The sequence below is a fragment of the Aspergillus lucknowensis genome, assembly GCF_044049455.1.
Source record: "Aspergillus lucknowensis strain CBS 449.75 chromosome Unknown BJX67scaffold_26, whole genome shotgun sequence".
NCBI lineage: Eukaryota > Fungi > Ascomycota > Eurotiomycetes > Eurotiales > Aspergillaceae > Aspergillus > Aspergillus lucknowensis.
In genome coordinates, this window is record NW_027263570.1 from 56,069 (window position 1) to 73,779 (window position 17,711).

The window sequence follows — 17,711 nt, forward strand, 5'->3', positions numbered from 1 at the left end:
GTCTTTTCCGGTCAATCTGGATACCGAAAGCAATCGTCACCTCTCTCTTCCCAGCGTTGAGCCAGTATCGCATGTCGAATCAAGCTTGGCCTTGGTCTCAGAGTAGGCAACCTCCAGAACAACACTTGGCCAGTTCTTTGACCGGTGACGGGGGAGGCGTCTTGGTCTCCAGGCCTTATCCGGCTCCTTGGCCTTGATGCTTGCAAAATGGGCGGCAGTCCCGATATACTGTAGGGAGCGTTTCATGCCAACTGTTACAATAGCCTCCTGCAAAACGATCTGAAATGTTCCCGCAGCAGCTTCGTGGGGGGTAGATTTGACCAGTCTTATAAGCAGGAGCTTTAGTTCTGGATCGAAGGAAGTCCAGGTTGAGAAATCGCCGTATTCTGGTTCAAGAAAATTGTTTGTGAATATTTCTTCGGTAACGCCTATCAGGAGGAACCATTCTCGGGTATCAGTAGCCCCAGCATCTTTCAAGTCCTTTAGGAACTGGTTCCTGCTGTGATATTTGTAGTAGCGAAGAATGGAAGGTGTCAGATTGCCCAGGAAGCCACGACTGGGCTCCTCGACGATACACCTGTTGTCTGCATTCTCTCCGAGCATATTAGCATCCGAAATCATTGGGCATGGAAGAAAATTTCCCGAAGAACAAATTAATAGAATGCAGAATAAGAGGAAGAGAAGCCTAAAGGGTAATAAAGAGCAACCGATGATGATGGCAGATCACCTGATGCTCTTTACACGGAGTTTAGTCTGACAGAAAGGCCAACTGTTCTGTGAACCCAGTGCTTGAACCCATAGGAGAAGAAGGTTTGGGTGCTGCAGGTGGCATGAAATGGCAGAGACTCAAAAGATATTCCCGCTTACGCGAAACCCCCAGGCCACAAACCGCCCATGGAACGCTGACAGCTTGACCTATCGGGAGCTTCCCCCTCACCGCAATCCACACAACATGAGGTGTTGGCGCTGAAGGAGGGGGAAGCTGAGCCTCTTCCAGAAACAGGCGTTATTTGTCGGGCCATAGAGATATTCTGGCCCCATTGTCGCCTCCATCTCGGCCTCGTGGGAGTTCTTGATGGCGTTGAACTCTTGCGCGACTTAGTCATGGTCAGGAGGGAGGGAGCGAATTTGAGATAGGTAGTCAAGGGCCTGGTCGAATTTGTTGTGTTAATGAGAAACCGTGAGGACTCAATTTGCAGGAAGTTGTCAGAGCGTCATCCTCAAATTTGTTGGCTGGGTAACCTACCCAGCGGCCATGGATGCTGTCTCCCATGTGAACTTCAGCAGCCATAGTTGGCAAAGTAGCCCAGAACGATTCCGAGATACACAGGCCCAACAACAACCGTTTATCCTCCCGAGACCGGCAACAAAACGTCCAGCGTAGACGGCACCCACCTTGCTGGAATTACCATGGATTCAGATTTCCTAGCCATGTATGCAGTTTTATCAGGGTTTTACCTAGGTAGCACTCAAACCTTGCCTTCATATACTTTTAAACTAACTTTTTCACATGCATTCAGAGTGTGGTCAGGATTATATCAGTACTGACCTCACCACACACATATCAACACAGTCTTGATGAAGCATTAACGTGCAGTTAGAACCATGGAAGAGTAATACGACACAAGTATATGGCAGTTTTATTGGACCCTGGGATAGTAATAGTATACTCTCTCTGTACCCATGGATCTACAATAACGAACTCCCGCGCGTTCGGGCCGGATTGCAAACCCGCGACGGGTCGGGTCAGGGGGGGTCAAAACCCGTCCCAAACCCGCGGGTTAACAGCGCTCTTTTACTGTCTCTGACCATATTCTCAAAAAGTCCTGTTTCCCACAATATGCTCTGCTCATTTCCTATAAACAGATTCAAGCCATGGACGCCTTCTCCCAAGAAACCAATCCCATCACACAAAATGCCCAACGCACGCTCCCTAATATCCCAAAACCCCCATCACCCGAAGCCGTCTTATGACTCCCATCTAAGCGCTTTGCCACTTCGCAAGCATCACCTCCCTGTGTGCCAGCCAGCCAAGGTTTGCGTGCATGTTAGTATGAATACCCAGCCATATACGCCATCAAGCTCCCGAACACAAACGCAGGACACATCTGTACCAGGCCCAGAATCAAATACAGTTTCAGAGGAACCACACAATTTAGTGCCTCATATCCCAGCCTCTGGTTCGATTCCCCGCTGCAGACCCCGAGACAATACTAGTATTTTGGCCAAACTGCCCACATTTTGTGGAGATTATGCAGAAGATACTTTGTTGTCTCTAAGTATACCAAGCTTGGATGATAGTCTAGAGGAGTTTCTCATGCTGCCAGACACATAAGACAACATTCCCATTGATCTAGTAACCCTTGCCAACCATGGGTCCTGGAAGAATAATCGCCAGCTGTCTACCTCCTGGGCCAAGAGCCTTATTTCCCTAGAGACAGCCTGCCAGTATCCCAACCCTCTAGCGATTCTCTATAGCCCACTGCCTAACTATTATCAAAATCCTAGCAAAAGGGATTGTAGTAATAATAGTGGCACCCAGACAAGCAAACCACCTTCCTACCCACGACCGCTAACAAGTTTCCTTGCCTGGTACTGACCCCAACCCACCCTGTATTATCCCATCTGTTTCCACCGCTCTGCTCAGACACAAGCACATGCTCACAGCCATCACGGTGGGTTGGAACATATCCAAATGCCCTGTAAAGTTCACGAACATGTCATATATCGCCGTCTATTCTGGTTCTGTTGAGAAGATGTTTATAACCCGGCACGGGCCCCTGGTAGTTTGGCTTTTGTCGTCAAATCAAGGAACAGATGGCAAGTTCCCCAGGCACGCTTGACTTCGTCTGCTGTTGCAAGTTTGTCGTATGATTTGAAGATCTATGCGAGTGTCTATTGTATTGTGTCCTGATCAGTACTTCATGTTTGTAACGCAGGTCAAAGGGATTCAATTAAGTGTTAGCATAAATACTGCCCGTGTAGCCCGGCGGGTGCATGCACCCTCTCATAGGGATTGCAGGATCATGGGCGCTAACACCAACACATAATAGTATTTTGTACATATGTATATTTATCAATGTTTTCTGCATATAAATTCAGCTTTTTTTTCCCTCTAATTAAACAAAGAATGCATTGGCCATGGAGAGTGGCGTTTGCGATCCGAAGTAGGCGGAGAACGGGATTGTAGGGTAATTAGGGTTGGCTGCATGAATTGCATCCCAGCTGGTCTCCCAACATGCCTGATACCCATGCTCCTGTGTCAACAACCTTGGAGATGTCGATCCCGGTATCGATCCCAGCCTTCATGAACAAATAAAGTAAATCCTCGGTTGCAACATTTCCTCGAGCTCCTGGCGCAAACGGACAGCCTCCGAGTCCGTTGACGCTGCTGTCGAACACTCTCAACCCACAATGGTACGCCTCCCATACGTTCGCCACAGCATTTCCGTGCGTATCATGGAAATGGCCAGCCAGTCTGCTCATTGGAATCCCATTGTCCTTCAAATACGTTAGGAGCTTTCGGACGTCCCTTGGCGATCCAGTTCCTAGTGTGTCACCGAGGCTGATTTCATGGCAGCCCATGGCTAGCAATTCTTTAACACAGGAAAGCACTGACGAGGGTTCGGTAGGACCGTCATATGGATCAGAAAAAATGCATGACACATATCTATGAAGGGAAAGCATCAAGTTTAGTGCCAACAACCTAAGAATTGTGACAAGGCATTGACTCACCCGCGCACGGAGATACCGAATTCTTGTGCCCTAACTACCACCTCCTTAGCTCTCTCCACACCTTGTCGACGCGTGCAGTTTGTATTCACCCGGCTGAATCCCTCCGTTGCACTAACAAACACAGCTACCTCTCTAACCCCTCTCTGAAGTGCAACATCAAGTCCTTTGATATTAGGCACAAGCACCGGAAGCCGCAGGCTTGTATCTGCCAGTAGACCCTGTATGTGAGGATGTTCGAGCAGCTCCCTGCCGTCAGCCAGCTGGGGAACAGCACGTGGAGATACAAGTGAAGTTAGCTCAATTGCACGCAGTCCGGCTAGTCTAAGGCGACTTATGAGCTCCTGCTTCACCGATGTTGGGATGAACTCGGCAATGTTTTGTAAGCCATCCCGGGGCCCGACTTCGACTATTTCAACAGATGATGATGGTGCTTTCTCCATTGATCCTTGAAGATTATGTGGTATCTGGATTGGCGTGGCGGTATGGGGGTGATCATCATAATCCTCTCTCCTCCTCTTATTTGTTTTTTTTTTTCTTTACCAGAGAGATGGTTCTGCTCCGTGTCACATGCTTCTTGATGGCTCCCTTGCCGGGAAAATTCCAGGCCTGACCCTTGATAGTCCATATGAGCCAATTGAAGTATCTTGTCATACCCTACCTTGGTACCCGGTACCAAGTAGGGCTTTATGTATCAATCACGAATTGATCCAAAGAGAGACAGGACATCTCGACCGCAGCTTTACAGGGACGAATGAAACTACCTGGATATGTGATCCGTGGCATGTGTGAACGTGGTTCTATAAAAGATTTGAACTTTATCAAAAGAGTCTCCAGTTCCAATCCTGGAATCCAAACGCTATTTAACCTTTTATAAACCTGCGGCTCGCAAGGCTCCACCGCCGAATTTGACACGATTCACGTCATTGGCTGCAGATACAGTATCCTTGCATCAAATGGATAGATAGATGACCCAGTATCGCGTCAACCGTGGAACCGCTATCAACACAAGCTCCACCGGTACATCTGCCTCTGGAGGACAGAAAACACATATATCGCGCAACATCCCTCATCGATAGACAGAATCAATTCAAAATCCAAATTATAAATTGGCATTCTCAAGCCGACATTTCAGCGCAGCCATGTCTCCAGCTTCCGATCTCCGCGAGAAAATAGTCGGCTCCTGGACCCTCGTCCGCTGGACCTGTGAGCCAGCTGACGGAGCAAAAACCCAAGAAGGCTACCCATTCGGCGAGAAAGCAAAGGGAACACTTATATACAGCCACGACGGCTGTGTCTCTGCGCAATTGATGCGGCCGCGCATCCATCGAAAGGCCACCTGCACCGCCGCCGGCGGCTTCCTCGAAGAGTCACAAGAGGAATTGGCGGAGATCACGAAAAATTATCTGGCGTATGCGGGCCACTTTGAGGTTGCCGTTGGCGCAGATGATGGCCAGCCAGTTTTGAGGCATCATGTTGAGATTTGCTCGTATCCGAGTTGGATAGGGAGTGTGCAGGAGCGTCAGCCTGTGTTTTGCGGTGAGATGATGGAGTTGCGTACGCAGAACCTGTTTATGAGGAATGTGAGTTGGTGATCACTCTCCTTACCTGTTTCTATGGTATTTGGTTTGTTGACGCTCTGAAGGGGTCGTATGAGCGTTGGGTCCTAACTTGGAAGAGGGCCGGGGATGACGAGTAAGTGGGTGCGTGGGTGGTACAGCAGATATGTCTTTGGCTTTTTAAAACTGGAACTCGAACCCCCTTGTTGGGGCATGTCATATCTAGCTTTGATTGATGCAACAAGTCCGGTTGTGGTGTCTTTCTTGAAACTTATTGCGGTTATGGGGCAGGGCACTTTCAATAACGCAACGGACTTTCCGGGAGCCGGGTGGAAGGAATCTTTACTTGTGACCTCGCCGAAGTCCGCTTGATCAATACAGATTTTTCTCGCGAAGGGAACCGTGCGTACCTAGTAAATGAGCGCCGTCTACCGTTAAGCCTTGGGAGCGGGGAACGAACACCAAATTCCAGGTCCTTCGAAAAAGGAATCTCGACCATTTCTACGTACTTTTCCGGAAAATTTTCGATAGTCACAGGTCGAGAATAATCATCGACCGCGGCGCGGTGCGTTCCGGGTATTGCCATACGGAATGCTCGAACCGCTGGATAGGGATGGTGGTTGTCCCATTTGAGACATCGAGGCTGTTGACGAAGGAAAGGAGAGCACCAGGCAGCACGCCTCGATGATTCAAGGCGATGCCTTGTCAGAAGAGCCAATAATAATGGAGCTGGCGCGGTCTCATGAGTCATTTCCATTGGATCACAGCAGCGGCTGTGCTCAGACACTGGAAGCGTCCTGTTGGCGGCCACCCCGAAGCGAACCTCGTATTGGGGCTCGGTTGCGTCTGGATGCGGCTGTAAACAGCGACGATCCCAACCGAAGCCTTGCCTTCCTGGCTCTCGTGTTTGGTTGAAAAGAGGCTGAAGCCCCGAGCAGACCCTCTTGTGAGTCCTCACCGGCCTGAAGATGGACTCTGAAGCAATAAAATTGAGCCTGACCCCGCTGCTCGATAACATCAACTCTGTCGGTTAACCCGAAGATTTCCACTCCGGACGACGAAAAGGCTAACCGATAAGATCAGATTATCAAAAATATCCCAGGCACCACAAGCAAAGGGTCCTTGAGACCCTCCTACCCACAGAGACTCCTCGATCTCTCCGCAGAAATCGAGTCCCTGGGTACTTCGCTCTCCGCTCTTCGCGAGACATGCGACTACAATAATGACCTTCTCTCGTCCCACGTCGGTATCAGCGCGGACCACGCGCACGCCATCCAGGAATGCATTTCAAGCCTGGGGGATACCCTGCGCGAATTGGCGGGGTACACAAGAATGCTAGACGGTGGTCTCCCGGAGCATCCGTTTATGAGACGGCTCGGCAATACGCTGCGGCTGCGGGAGGAGAAGCCGACGATCATCAAGTCCAGGGAGCGGATTTGCGTTCATCATAGGAGCGTAGAAGTCATACTCTGCTTGCTGAATCTGTACGTGGCCTTGACTAGAAGTGCATAACACGCAAGCGTAAAGCTAAGGGCGTTAGATGGCTGGATATCGAACAGGTCGCAACTCCTCGCGTCCTCGGACACTCGCTAGCAGCTCTGCAGAAACACATTTCGTTCCTGGAAACTGCCATCCGGGACTTCAACCCTGGAGCAACACCAGACGTGCAGCGTTTGACAACAACCTCCAGAACCCTCTCCGCAACAGCCCAATCCATCGCCGCCTCCGTGTCAACCAGCCACCCCCCCGCCTCCAGAATCGCCCTCACAAACCCTCCAACCCTCCACCCAACATCACGCAGCATGCTCTGGTGGAGCATCCTAGGAAGCGACTTCGAAAAGGTCCGCACCCTCCTCTCCCAGGGCGTCAACCCCATGGCTTTCGCGCCCCTACGCGTCCCACCACTAAACTACGCATCCATAACAGGGAACGCGGCCATCACGCGTCTCCTCCTCCAGAACGGCGCCGACGTCTTGGCTACAGATCGCCGAGGCGAAACGGCACTCATCAGCGCCTGTGCGTTTAGCGCCAGTGGGATCACCAGTTTGCAGAAGGGGGTAGTTGTTAAGGATTCGTCACTAGTGGGTCATCATGAGGAAGTGGTGAACTTGCTTCTCGACCATGGGGCTAGGCATTCGCCGTCGAGTAAGGGGTATATGCCGATCGATGGCGCAGTTACGAATGGGTTGATAGGGGTCCTGAAGATCTTCCTTGCGCGCGGCGTGGATGTGAATTCGCGGAGTTGCGAGGAGAGAACGCCCCTGGCTTGGGCGGCTGGCGCGGGCCAGCTAGATGCGGTGGATGTCCTTGTGCAGCATGGCGCCAATATCAATGTTCAGGACGCACACGGACAGACACCGCTGTTTCTAGCCGCGACGAATAACCACATCGACTGCGTCAAGAGGCTTCTACGAGCAAAGGCTGACCATTCGATCGGGAACGTCAATAACGTAACACCTCTCCATACGGCCGCAATTAAGGGATTCACGGGGATTGCTGAGCTTCTCCTCCAGTACGGGGCGGATCTGCACATTAGCAGTACGGAGCAGGTCACGGCGCTCGCCAGCGCCGCAGTTGGGAATCACGTTGATATAGCGACGTTGCTCCTTGATAACGGGGCTGATTTGCACGCGCAAGATAGTCAGGGATGGACACCCGTATCCAGTGCCGCCGGACGGGGCCACACGGAAATGGTGGAGTTTCTACTCGTCCGCGGCGCGGACCTGAATATCACTAATAACTCAGGCCTGACGCCAGTTCATATTGCTGCATCCTTCGGCAAAGCTGCGATGGTGGATCTCTTGTTGAGGAAGGGGCTAGACCCATCGGCTGCTGCGTGTGGGATTGGATTGACTCCACTGTATGCAGCTTGTTCTTCGGGTTGGCCCGAGGTTGTGAGGGTGCTCTTAGACGCAGGGGCTAAAGCGACGGAGTGGTCCGGGGGGTACTCGCCGTTGCATGCAGCGGCGCAGGCGGGCAATGCAGATGTCGTTAGGATGCTGCTATTGCACGGTGCTGATGCACAAGCTGTCGACACGAACGGGAAGACTGCACTCGATACGGCCCTCGAGTTCGGTCATAAAGATCTAGCCCTACTGTTCCCTGGCAGTCCGGTACCGTAAGGGCCCATCCAGGCAGGAAGACAATGTGATTCTTTATGTAGAGATAGCTTGATTGTGAAAGATATTACAGGAAGATAACATATTCCTGGCCCCGTACACTTTCATAGGTGTTGACTGCTCGCTAAGGTGCCATATCACTGATAGAAAGCAGCAAAACTCTTCTCAAGCGGCCGGATCAGCCCTAATCGAAATCGATTTACCCGGTTCATCCGCTCGAGCGCCATCAGGTCAACACGGATGGTGTTCTTCCTGTACAGTGTTGGAATACGAGCACCTGAATCCAGAGCGTCAAATGACGATATCTCTGAATCAGTCAGACCTTTCTGTTGTGGCATGCACAGGGGAAGTAGGGCAGATTGAGGCTGTATCGGCTACACGCACATAGCCTACTAAGGAACGGATATATTTGACGACTTGTATATCTTCCTAAACATTAGGATACTCTCTCTTCATGATTGATTCCCTTCATCATGGCAGGTACGAGGGGTAAATCCTCGTTGTGCGACCCAGCCAGTAGGAACCATGTGGACTCATACTTTCGTATCATTCCTCCTTGCCCCTTCCACATCCGAACACAACTTTCTGAGGACTCGACTCGGAGGGAGCTCCGGGGGTCATAGGCGGGTGGTTTGCGCCACCCGTGGAGCGTCTTTGGTGACATACGCAAGACAACCGTTTTTGAGCCGAATGAAACTCTTGCAAATGGGAGTCCAGATCAGAAAAAAGTAGTTGCCGAGAATACTCACTCCAGGGTCTCCTTGGCGATTTGATTGATGCGACTGTGTTCTGTTTGTGCCATTATTCCTTGGAAGCCATGCCTTTTTCTTTTCCTGCTTCGGAGATCACCAGCCATTTGATCTTCATTGTATCTTCCGCTTCTTTCTGCTCAAGCTTTTCGAGCTCCGCATCTGCCCTTCTCAGCATTCCCTTTACGCTTTTCTGCTTCTCCATTTCCACCTTGCCCATCTCCGCTGTCAAGCGATCAATCTTCTTCGCCGTCCCCTTCCCGTGTGTACTGCGCTCGGCGTCAGCTTTCTCAAGCTTCTCTCCGATCCTTTCGATATGCGTGTTCTGCCGTCGCACTTCGTCAATTGCTTGTTGGTATTTCTCTGCGCGCCGCTTCCTCACACCTTCTCTTTTTTTAACCAGCTCTTCCGCCCTCTGCTCTTCCTCCTTCGCAGCAAAGTAGGCCTTCCAGCGTCTGAGCATATTTGGCTGGTGCGCTTCTACAGGCACACATACTCGTTCCAGAGGCGCCACATCCAGAAGTAACCTTTCAAGCTCCTCTAAACTCACATTTTCCTCTCACTCTCTTTCCTCCTCCCCTCCAAACAACCCCTAACCCACATCCCCGAAACGCCCACCACTTCCAACATCTCGTCAAACCTCCGATACCGTCTCGATGACCATTCCCGCAATTTCAACCGGGTGGATCATGCCCATAACAGACCCTGCTATACTCGTGGCTTGTAGAACGGGGTTCGCAATCCACGCTTCATTCAGATTGTCGAGAAACGCGAGGAAGTCGTCCGGGGTAATGTTATATGAATGGAGGGCTGGGCTGTAGGCGCGGAGGAAGGGGGTGATTATTTCGCTCTGGGAAGATCTGGAGACTTCTTTTTTCCGTCAGGATACTTGGGCTACGTACTAGGGGAAATGGGATCATACGAGGGATCGCGATTGGTATGAATCGCGTTAAACCTTCGTGGGGTCGGTCGCAGGGTGGAAGGGGGTCGCCGAGGCGAGTACAAGGTTAGGCCTTCCATCCAGATCTCCAGCGTTCATAATGTATTCACGATGTGGTAGATGGCGAATTTGGGTTAAGAAAAAGCTGCCTAAATTGCAGAATAGGAACCCCAGACAAGACGAGTTGAGAGAGTCCTGGGAGTATTTATGCTTAACTTGTCCCTTGCCCAGAAAGTACAGAGAGGCATCGTCCAGCCCAAGGTTTTCCTGTGAGAAAGCAATCTGGAGCAAGGCTGAGAAGCCTGGAGTATATTATTTCAGGCAGCGATTCGGAAACCACTCATATGATATCGCAATGAGGACAATTGCGACACGGGGCTGAAACGAAACACCGCCTGAGAGCTTGGGGAAGGCCTTAGGGCTAACTACGTGAGGGAACAATTTGGGCCAAGAGCATCGGAATCAAACTCCGCCACGCAGCCAAACTGATCATGAATCGCAATATCCAAAAGACATGCGGGCTGACCTTTCTAACACAAGGAGAGGAACCAACAGGTCAGCATCTCTTCTGTCCCGTTGATTATTGTTATATCCAGAATTGGTGACTCCAATATAGAACTCGTCAATCTTGGTGATATCAAACCAACCGCGTAGGATGTATTTGCTTAATGAGTGGAGGCGCGTGGCAACCAACTGCATTGACTGCCTCGACAACTACACATATTTTTGCTCTGAATTGATGCCAGTATAAGGCTTCTTGGTCTTTATATCCCGTGTAATAACCTATTGGTCCTTGTCAATGCCAGTCTGGAAGCCTGTTTTGTTAAAATTCCATATATCTTCTGGTATGATGCCATGCCTTAATATAACACCTTCCAACATGTTAAACCATGAGGATATAAGCTGTTAATCTTCTGAATTCTTGAAATCTAGTTCAATTGCTTGGATTTATTATCTTTCAGACTGGGGATGGTGTTGAAGCCAACAACAGTGCTATTTAGGCCTATTAGTTGGTGAGGGTTTCTCTGGATCATTATAACATGCTTTTAGTATCGCGTTGGCTGCTGCCTCGATCATTCACCATAGAAGTTTAATTTAATATCTTTCCAAGGTATCTTGGTATCCACAGAGGGCCCTATCTTGCATTGAATTCAGCTTTAAGTTGGTTGGTGGTTGATTTCGCGAAGGTCGGCCCTGCCAGCAAGATTGTAGCCGCCGGCTACGCTTGGATGGGGACGAACGTAGTCTTCTCGGCCTCGTACGCACTGGGCATGCGTAGGGTGATCAAAAAGACGAACTTTGATAACTGGGATGGTGCGTGTATGGGGCTTAATAGCGGGGGAAGAAGCATTCTTACTGACAGCGCGCTGATTTAGTCATGTTTTACAACAATCTACTTAGCGTCCCTATTCTGCTGCTTGCTTCCGTGCTCGCTGAAGACTGGACCTCCAATAATCTGCAGAGGAACTTTCCTGCTGAGTCGCGACAAAGGTTGTTTATTGGAATCCTCTACTCTGGCGTGGCCGCTATCTTTATCTCGTACTGCACTGCCTGGTGCATTCGAGCCACCTCGTCTACCACCTACGCTATGGTGGGCGCCTTGAACAAGCTCCCTCTGGCTGTTGCAGGCATCGTCTTCTTTGCAGCTCCTGTCACAGTCGGGAGCGTATCTGCTATTGTGCTTGGCTTCGTCAGCGGCCTCGTCTACACGAGGGCGAAAAGCACTGGTGCATAGAGGCCACCCCATGCCTATGAGCTCCGACCGCGCAAAAAACCATCGCGAGGAACCTACGATAGGAAAGGCTGTATGGCCATGACGGTTGGCACGTGCCTGTTTAGTATGCATGGCCGAGCTCCAGCCCCTTCAGAGGACAGAAAGTGAGCATAGATGCATCTGATCGATTGGAACCTCCATAGATATTTAGCTTCCTCAGTTGTTTTTTTTTTCCCGTTGATCACGAGCTACTGCACTGTATCTAGACACATCAGGATGATAGCTAATAATACGCCTCAGGAGATTCGTTCGCGCGGGATCCGGCCAAAATTGTCTGCGGCCAAACAGTTCGCGACAGGCCGCGACCTACCCACTGGTTCTTCAAGGACTGATCTTTGACGATCGTATTGACATTCTTGCCGTCTATGATTTGGAGGTGCTCGAGGAGACCCAGCAAACTCATCAGCCACGAGGCGAAAACGACGTTGGTCCCATAAGCTCTATCTTGTCATTAGAAGTCGATCTGGGCCCGTAATCCCAGCACCAGTTCCGATAGTCAAAGCCCATGCGCACAATGTCGTGCCCTACGCGGACACATAAAACACATCATTTCTGTCTTGATAGCCTTCTTTGCGCTTGGAGGGAACGAGCCTGATAGATTCTGCGATGAGGTCGAGAATTCCTTCTTGTCCCTTTCTCTCTCTTCCTTGTCCTTGCCGTTGCACTCGTTGCGCTCCCTGGGGTTCGTGCCCTTGTCAGCAAGTTCGAGACTCTGCAGTACTCGTATACTTCTGAAAAATGTCACAGTGGGACAAGTAATACCAGAATATGCAAATCAGTTCCAGAAATGGACTCACCTTTAATGTGATTTTTGGCGTTATTATGCGCTGTTGGGGCAGGGGCTATCACGCAGTGCCTTCCCGGGAGGGATGTGGAAGAGTGCCTTTAGAGCCGCAAAATGCGAATAAGTCGGCATCAATGGGGGGAGACGGTCAGAACATCAGAATCCGTCGAGTCATCATAAAGTTTGGCCAGGCAGCAGGCTGCTTTCTAAACTTTTCCTGTCCCCTGAACCGCCCACAATAGTTTCATTCTATAGGTCCGGATTGAGCTCCGGGGATAAGAGATCTGAGGACAAGGGTCCCTATCTGTTTGCCCTTACTGCAGTTTGGAATCTAAAAGATACGGTCCGTGCCTACCTGCCTACCATGCCTGATCCTAGCGAGCCTCCTATATAGATCTGCACGCCTTAATCGCGATGACCAAATTCGGGTTCTAGTCTTGCAAGATACAGGCTTGACAGACCTCCAGATTGCTTCTCAACTGCAGATTACACATCAACAAGTCCAGCATACCTGCGAACCTGAGCGATCTACCCCCCTAAAAGGCACGCGGGCAGAGGCCTCAGCTCTCTAAGGAGGATGTTGATAAGATAATTGACTTTATCTCTTCATCAAAGCGGGCCAGGGACCTACCTTATTATAAGGTTATTCAAGAGCTAGAGCCTCCCGTTGGGACAATAGCCTTATATCAAGCTCAAAAAAAAATGAGGCTATTCACGTTGCAATGCCCTTCGAAAGCCACCTCTATCCGATACCAGTAAGCGTGTACATCTCGCTTGGGCCTTTGAACATGTGAATTGGACAATTGAGCAATAGGATTGGATTCTTTGGTTTGATAAGACTTGGGTTGCCTTAAGCTATTACAAAGGAGTCTACATGACTAGGAAAGCAGGGGAACAGCTTGAAGAAAGCTGCCTAAAGACCACCAGAGACAGTACAAATTCCAGGATCACTGCACCAACACGTGCGATCCTGCGGTGGAATTTGGCTGAAATGCGATCCCCACAGCTGGATTTGGTAATAGTCCATTCACTGGGGGCGAGAGATCGCCATCATCTCTTTCCTGCGCTTTGGATCAGATCGGTAGATCTGACTCGGCAAGCTTTATTAATTATCGGCTTATTTAGCCAGAAGGGAAAAAAGAGCTGGGAGAGGGAAGAATCAAAGCGGGACGTTAGGTCTGGAATCATTATTAAGAATCCGGGGTCTAGTTCCAGTCAAGGACTTGGAGAAACTGATTGTTTCTGCCTCGAGGCAAATTTACTTGTGTAGGGACTTGTACCACTGAGGCTATGAAGCCGGCATAAACAACAACACTGCCTCAAATATGCCTTGGGACAATCCACTCTCCTGCGGTTACGGCAGTCTCGCTTTCATTGTACCGCCCGCCATTAAAGAACAATATGATATTGGGATCGGGCAAGACGGTCAAAGATCTCGAGTACGCAACTCCATGATCCGTAGGCACCTTGAGCCAAGCTCTGGGATCGCCATTCTCCCTGTTGATGAAAACCTCCGTGTGCGTCCCATCGCTCAGGACAATTGTCCCATGCGGGCCGCCAATTGGCGTCCAAACAGTATACGGACACGCAGAAGGGATGGTTCCGTCTTGAGATCGAAGGAGATGCGGTCGTGCTCGATCGAATTCCAGGGGACTGTCGGCGATGCGGTAGTGCACCGCGTAGTCTGTTTCCTGTGAATTTGCGAGTTCATACGAAAGGATATATTTCCCGTTCCCGAGCTGTGCGATAGTTGTCATGCCGGGACGGAGCGTGTAGTTTGCGTCCGCGGCGTCGTTGATGATGGGGCCCCAGTGGATGAGGTCTTGGGTAGATTGGTGGGCAAGTTTCTGGCCGTGGAGCGGGTCGCGTTGATCAGAGTAATAGACGGTGAGTATGTCCTTGTACATTGAGATAAACGGCTCCCATACTGGAGTTGCACCGTTGGTTGTGTTTGGTGGGCCGCCAGTAGCAACCACCGAGACGAATTCCCAGGAGAACCTTTTGCAAAGTCGCATCAGTACCTTGATTGGACTTGGAAAAGAAACAATAAGCTATGGCTTACCCTCTGTCTAGACTTGCATAGAGCTCGATATTCGTAGACGATGCATCCTCTGGAATTGCATTGCCGGAAGCCAGGATAGTTCCCTGGGGATATTCTCCCACCCGCTGTGGGAGCTCATACAGAAAGGGCTGCCAGATATTCCCACCAGTATAGTTTCGATGAGTGAAGTAGACACGAGAATAATCGGACCAGGATCGACCACCGTTGATTGATCGATAGATTGGGAGATACGGCCCTTCTGGAGGCCAAAATGACCAAGTCGATAGGAGGACCGGGTCTTCCAAGTGCCTGCGGCCGTGCTCCAGCAGAACAGTCCGAGCGTACGAAGTATTGTGTGAGACCCATTCGGATGGCGGTTCGAAGACAGTTACATTGTGGAAGATCTCTCCTGCGACTGCAGTTGCAAGTGTTAACAAATGGGGAAGAAGGGACAGCATTGATCTGGCTTGGAAAGCGACTTTCGCCTGTCTCTGATTGAGTTGGGAGTTCAATCGTCGAAGGCCATCTCTTTTGTCCAAGGAAGATATAAATAACTTTTGGAATTTAACAAACAAGAAAACACCGACTTATCCGATCTCAGGCGGCGGCGGCGGCTAATAAGCTGCCGAATGCTTGTTTGAAGGTGAGACTTTAGCCGTTCGGAAAAGACGCCTTGGTCAAAGCAGTGGAGCCTGGGGATTCCCTCTGATGATGCGCCGGCTGAATGCTGGGGAGTCGAATTCTCCAGGGCTGGCAAGGGGCCTCACTGGATTAACTCAACTAGTTCCCGATGCTTGTGCAAGCCAGGATTGATATCATTGGACGCTCTCCGAAGCCGAGAAGGCTTGGTTTGTCTCAATTTTCTTGAGCCATCGTCTCCAGTAACACGAGGCATGTTCTCGATATTCTGACGGTGACAGAGATCTTGAAAAGGGTTTGATTCTCTGCTTCCCCACCGCGATTTGAATGGTCACCCCACTGCCGTGCAGCGTAAATATGGAACGGATATGAGCCGGGGCGAGACGCCAATTCCCCATCGTTGGCGCAGGGTCCGCTCGAGAATTCATCAGATAATAGGTATGGCAGACAGGTCTTTGCGAGTGAAATATGCGTAGCTTCAATTGTCTCAGTGTTGGAAGATTTTGCAAGATATTCTCGCGCCGTCCTGTGAACAAGAACAACTGAAAGACTTTTTCGGTCGACGGAAATGAAACCACAGCAGACGGACACTACTAAATCATTACCCTCTGGCAGATCGTCGTCGTCCAGCCCTCGTTTTCCAACAGTAGTTGAAACTGCGTGCTGGACCTGGCCCAGAGTTAACGGTCTGATTGCATAGCATACCCAATTTAGAACAGCTTCCATCTCAAAACAATATACACCCCCAGCCATGGTGCTGATTTCATCTCGCTTGATTTCATCCCTTGATCACCTGGTTCCCTGATGCGATTAAACCGTAGTGGATGACAGGGTCATCATAGTAATTTCGTGTACATCACACTACTGCCTTTTCCATACTGCAGTTCTCACATGTCTCGCATTCAGAGTTGTGGTGATAACCCGCCTGGTCCAACACATCGTTTTCGGGCCGGTTATAATCGTTGAGTTTCGGGAATCGACTAATCATGGCAGATGCGTACCCTGAAACATTGTTACGCTGTACCATGTGCTCCGATCTCATCTGAGGCAGTCCTGAAAGCCACTGCTTCGGAGGAGGGCAAAGGAATCCTTTACGCTGGAACCCCGTGTGTGTTTGTTTCCCAAGATCATACTCTACCACTCCCCCCAGAGCTCCCTCTGGGACACTAACCACCACATTACCAAGGTGAATGTATGCATTTTCACTTGGTACTCCGTCTCCAATTCCTCCCAGGACGTGCAGGATGAGGAGGGAAATGTTCGGGAAATATTACTCTCACCGCCATGGCTCATATGGCCGGACCTTGACCCCAACATATTCTCTTCAATCCCTTCATCTACTTGTTCCTTTCTGACACAAATGCCGAGGCCCAATAAACCACAAATCCTCCTCACATGCCCGCGATGAATACGAGTTCCCCAAAGTCTCTCAGGTGCCTTGGGACACCCCATTATTTAGCCCCGCCGGGTGCGTATTAGCCGATACAACCGACAATGGTTCGGATAACACTTCCTGGGGAGTTTAAACAGATCAGCGAGCCCGCTTGCTGCTGATTTCAAATAAACGGGGTCAGGGCACACTCACTACAACGGCCCAAGGCAATTCTTCCCAGAAGCTCGCCAATGTCGACTCCAGCTCTCAATATTCGGAAGACTTACCATGGACCGTATCAGAGACCACCGAGCTCGACATATCGGTTGATACCTTAGTAGGTAAGGAAGAGCCTCTGAAGTTGATCCATCTTTACGAACCTGATGGAGGAAAAGATCAGATTCAACGCAGGAATCGACATTCCTTCAATCGTGGGCCGAGCATTGATTTCTGACCGAAGGTCAAGCACATCGCATTAAGGCACACACCAGTAGCGCTGGAGGGTCTTTGCCAGAGCAACTGAAGACCCTCAATCTCATACCTGCAACTGGCTACCCTCGGGTTTTTGGTTCAAGGCAAGGTGCGAGTGATGAGTGCGACACGACAGTCCACCGGACTTTGGTCGGAACTGGGCGATCTAGGACTCTGAAACGATGGGCCCGGCGGAAAGGGAAGAATTCGAGATGCATGAGCAATCACTTCGAAACTCCCTGGAGACGATATTCCCACCTTGCCTCTATAACGTACTCAGAGAGGATAGATCGAGGTATCGGGGGTGTAAATAATCCAGTTTGAAAGCAGATCTCATTGCCCCCCACAACCAGAGATCCAAACGACGCGACTTGCGCGCGGGGATCGTGATACGAACCCCCATCCCTCGAACAGGGCGCCTCGTCTCCAGCTTCATTCCCCGCATTTACGCTGATCATTTCCCCGAAATAACGGATAAGCTCCAGCCCAAGTGGGCCGTTGAAAACGGAAATTGTCCCGCAGGAATATTCC

The 17,711-nt window shown here is 50.4% G+C and overlaps 7 protein-coding genes across 7 annotated transcripts; 2 read left to right on the forward strand and 5 right to left on the reverse strand.

Moving 5' to 3' along the window:
• Window positions 1-36: 36 nt before the first annotated feature.
• Window positions 37-603, reverse strand: BJX67DRAFT_382025 (uncharacterized protein; the record flags this gene model as incomplete). The annotated part of the gene is made up of 1 exon (XM_071033139.1): window positions 37-603. The coding sequence occupies one exon, from the start codon at window positions 601-603 to the stop codon at window positions 37-39; it is 567 nt and encodes a 188-aa protein (XP_070885190.1).
• A 2,592-nt stretch (window positions 604-3,195) lies between these two features.
• On the reverse strand, window positions 3,196-4,175 carry BJX67DRAFT_388671 (hydroxymethylglutaryl-CoA lyase; the record flags this gene model as incomplete). Its single annotated transcript, XM_071034388.1, has 2 exons — window positions 3,196-3,670; window positions 3,736-4,175. 2 exons carry the CDS (start codon window positions 4,173-4,175, stop codon window positions 3,196-3,198), a joined length of 915 nt encoding a protein of 304 aa, XP_070885191.1.
• Window positions 4,176-4,518: 343 nt separating this feature from the next.
• Window positions 4,519-5,947, forward strand: BJX67DRAFT_355980 (Lipocalin-like domain-containing protein). Its single transcript, XM_071029360.1, has 2 exons — window positions 4,519-5,631; window positions 5,702-5,947. Exon 1 carries the CDS (start codon window positions 4,875-4,877, stop codon window positions 5,325-5,327), a length of 453 nt encoding a protein of 150 aa, XP_070885192.1. The 5' UTR covers window positions 4,519-4,874; the 3' UTR covers window positions 5,328-5,631; window positions 5,702-5,947.
• On the reverse strand, window positions 5,445-5,947 carry BJX67DRAFT_141681 (uncharacterized protein). Its single transcript, XM_071024660.1, has 2 exons — window positions 5,702-5,947; window positions 5,445-5,631 (listed from the first exon to the last, which is right to left on the reverse strand). The coding sequence occupies exons 1-2, from the start codon at window positions 5,875-5,877 to the stop codon at window positions 5,514-5,516; spliced, it is 294 nt and encodes a 97-aa protein (XP_070885193.1). The 5' UTR covers window positions 5,878-5,947; the 3' UTR covers window positions 5,445-5,513.
• A 3,264-nt stretch (window positions 5,948-9,211) lies between these two features.
• BJX67DRAFT_382027 (uncharacterized protein) lies at window positions 9,212-9,622 on the reverse strand (the record flags this gene model as incomplete). Its single annotated transcript, XM_071033140.1, has 1 exon — window positions 9,212-9,622. The coding sequence occupies one exon, from the start codon at window positions 9,620-9,622 to the stop codon at window positions 9,212-9,214; it is 411 nt and encodes a 136-aa protein (XP_070885194.1).
• A 1,706-nt stretch (window positions 9,623-11,328) lies between these two features.
• On the forward strand, window positions 11,329-11,834 carry BJX67DRAFT_382028 (uncharacterized protein; the record flags this gene model as incomplete). Its single annotated transcript, XM_071033141.1, has 2 exons — window positions 11,329-11,413; window positions 11,476-11,834. The coding sequence occupies 2 exons, from the start codon at window positions 11,329-11,331 to the stop codon at window positions 11,832-11,834; spliced, it is 444 nt and encodes a 147-aa protein (XP_070885195.1).
• Window positions 11,835-13,976: 2,142 nt separating this feature from the next.
• On the reverse strand, window positions 13,977-15,321 carry BJX67DRAFT_388673 (BNR/Asp-box repeat domain protein; the record flags this gene model as incomplete). The annotated part of the gene is made up of 2 exons (XM_071034389.1): window positions 14,720-15,321; window positions 13,977-14,655 (listed from the first exon to the last, which is right to left on the reverse strand). Exons 1-2 carry the CDS (start codon window positions 15,154-15,156, stop codon window positions 13,977-13,979), a joined length of 1,116 nt encoding a protein of 371 aa, XP_070885196.1. The 5' UTR covers window positions 15,157-15,321.
• Between the last annotated feature and the right edge of the window lie 2,390 nt (window positions 15,322-17,711).

Coding starts and splice junctions, on each gene's coding strand:
- BJX67DRAFT_141681 (XM_071024660.1), bottom strand. CDS start 5,877: ATGGCAATACCCGGAACGCACCGCGCCGCGGTCGATGATTATTCTCGA. Junction 5,632..5,701: donor AGACGGCGCTCATTTACTAG/GTACGCACGGTT, acceptor TCACAAGTAAAG/ATTCCTTCCACCCGGCTCCC.
- BJX67DRAFT_355980 (XM_071029360.1), top strand. CDS start 4,875: ATGTCTCCAGCTTCCGATCTCCGCGAGAAAATAGTCGGCTCCTGGACC.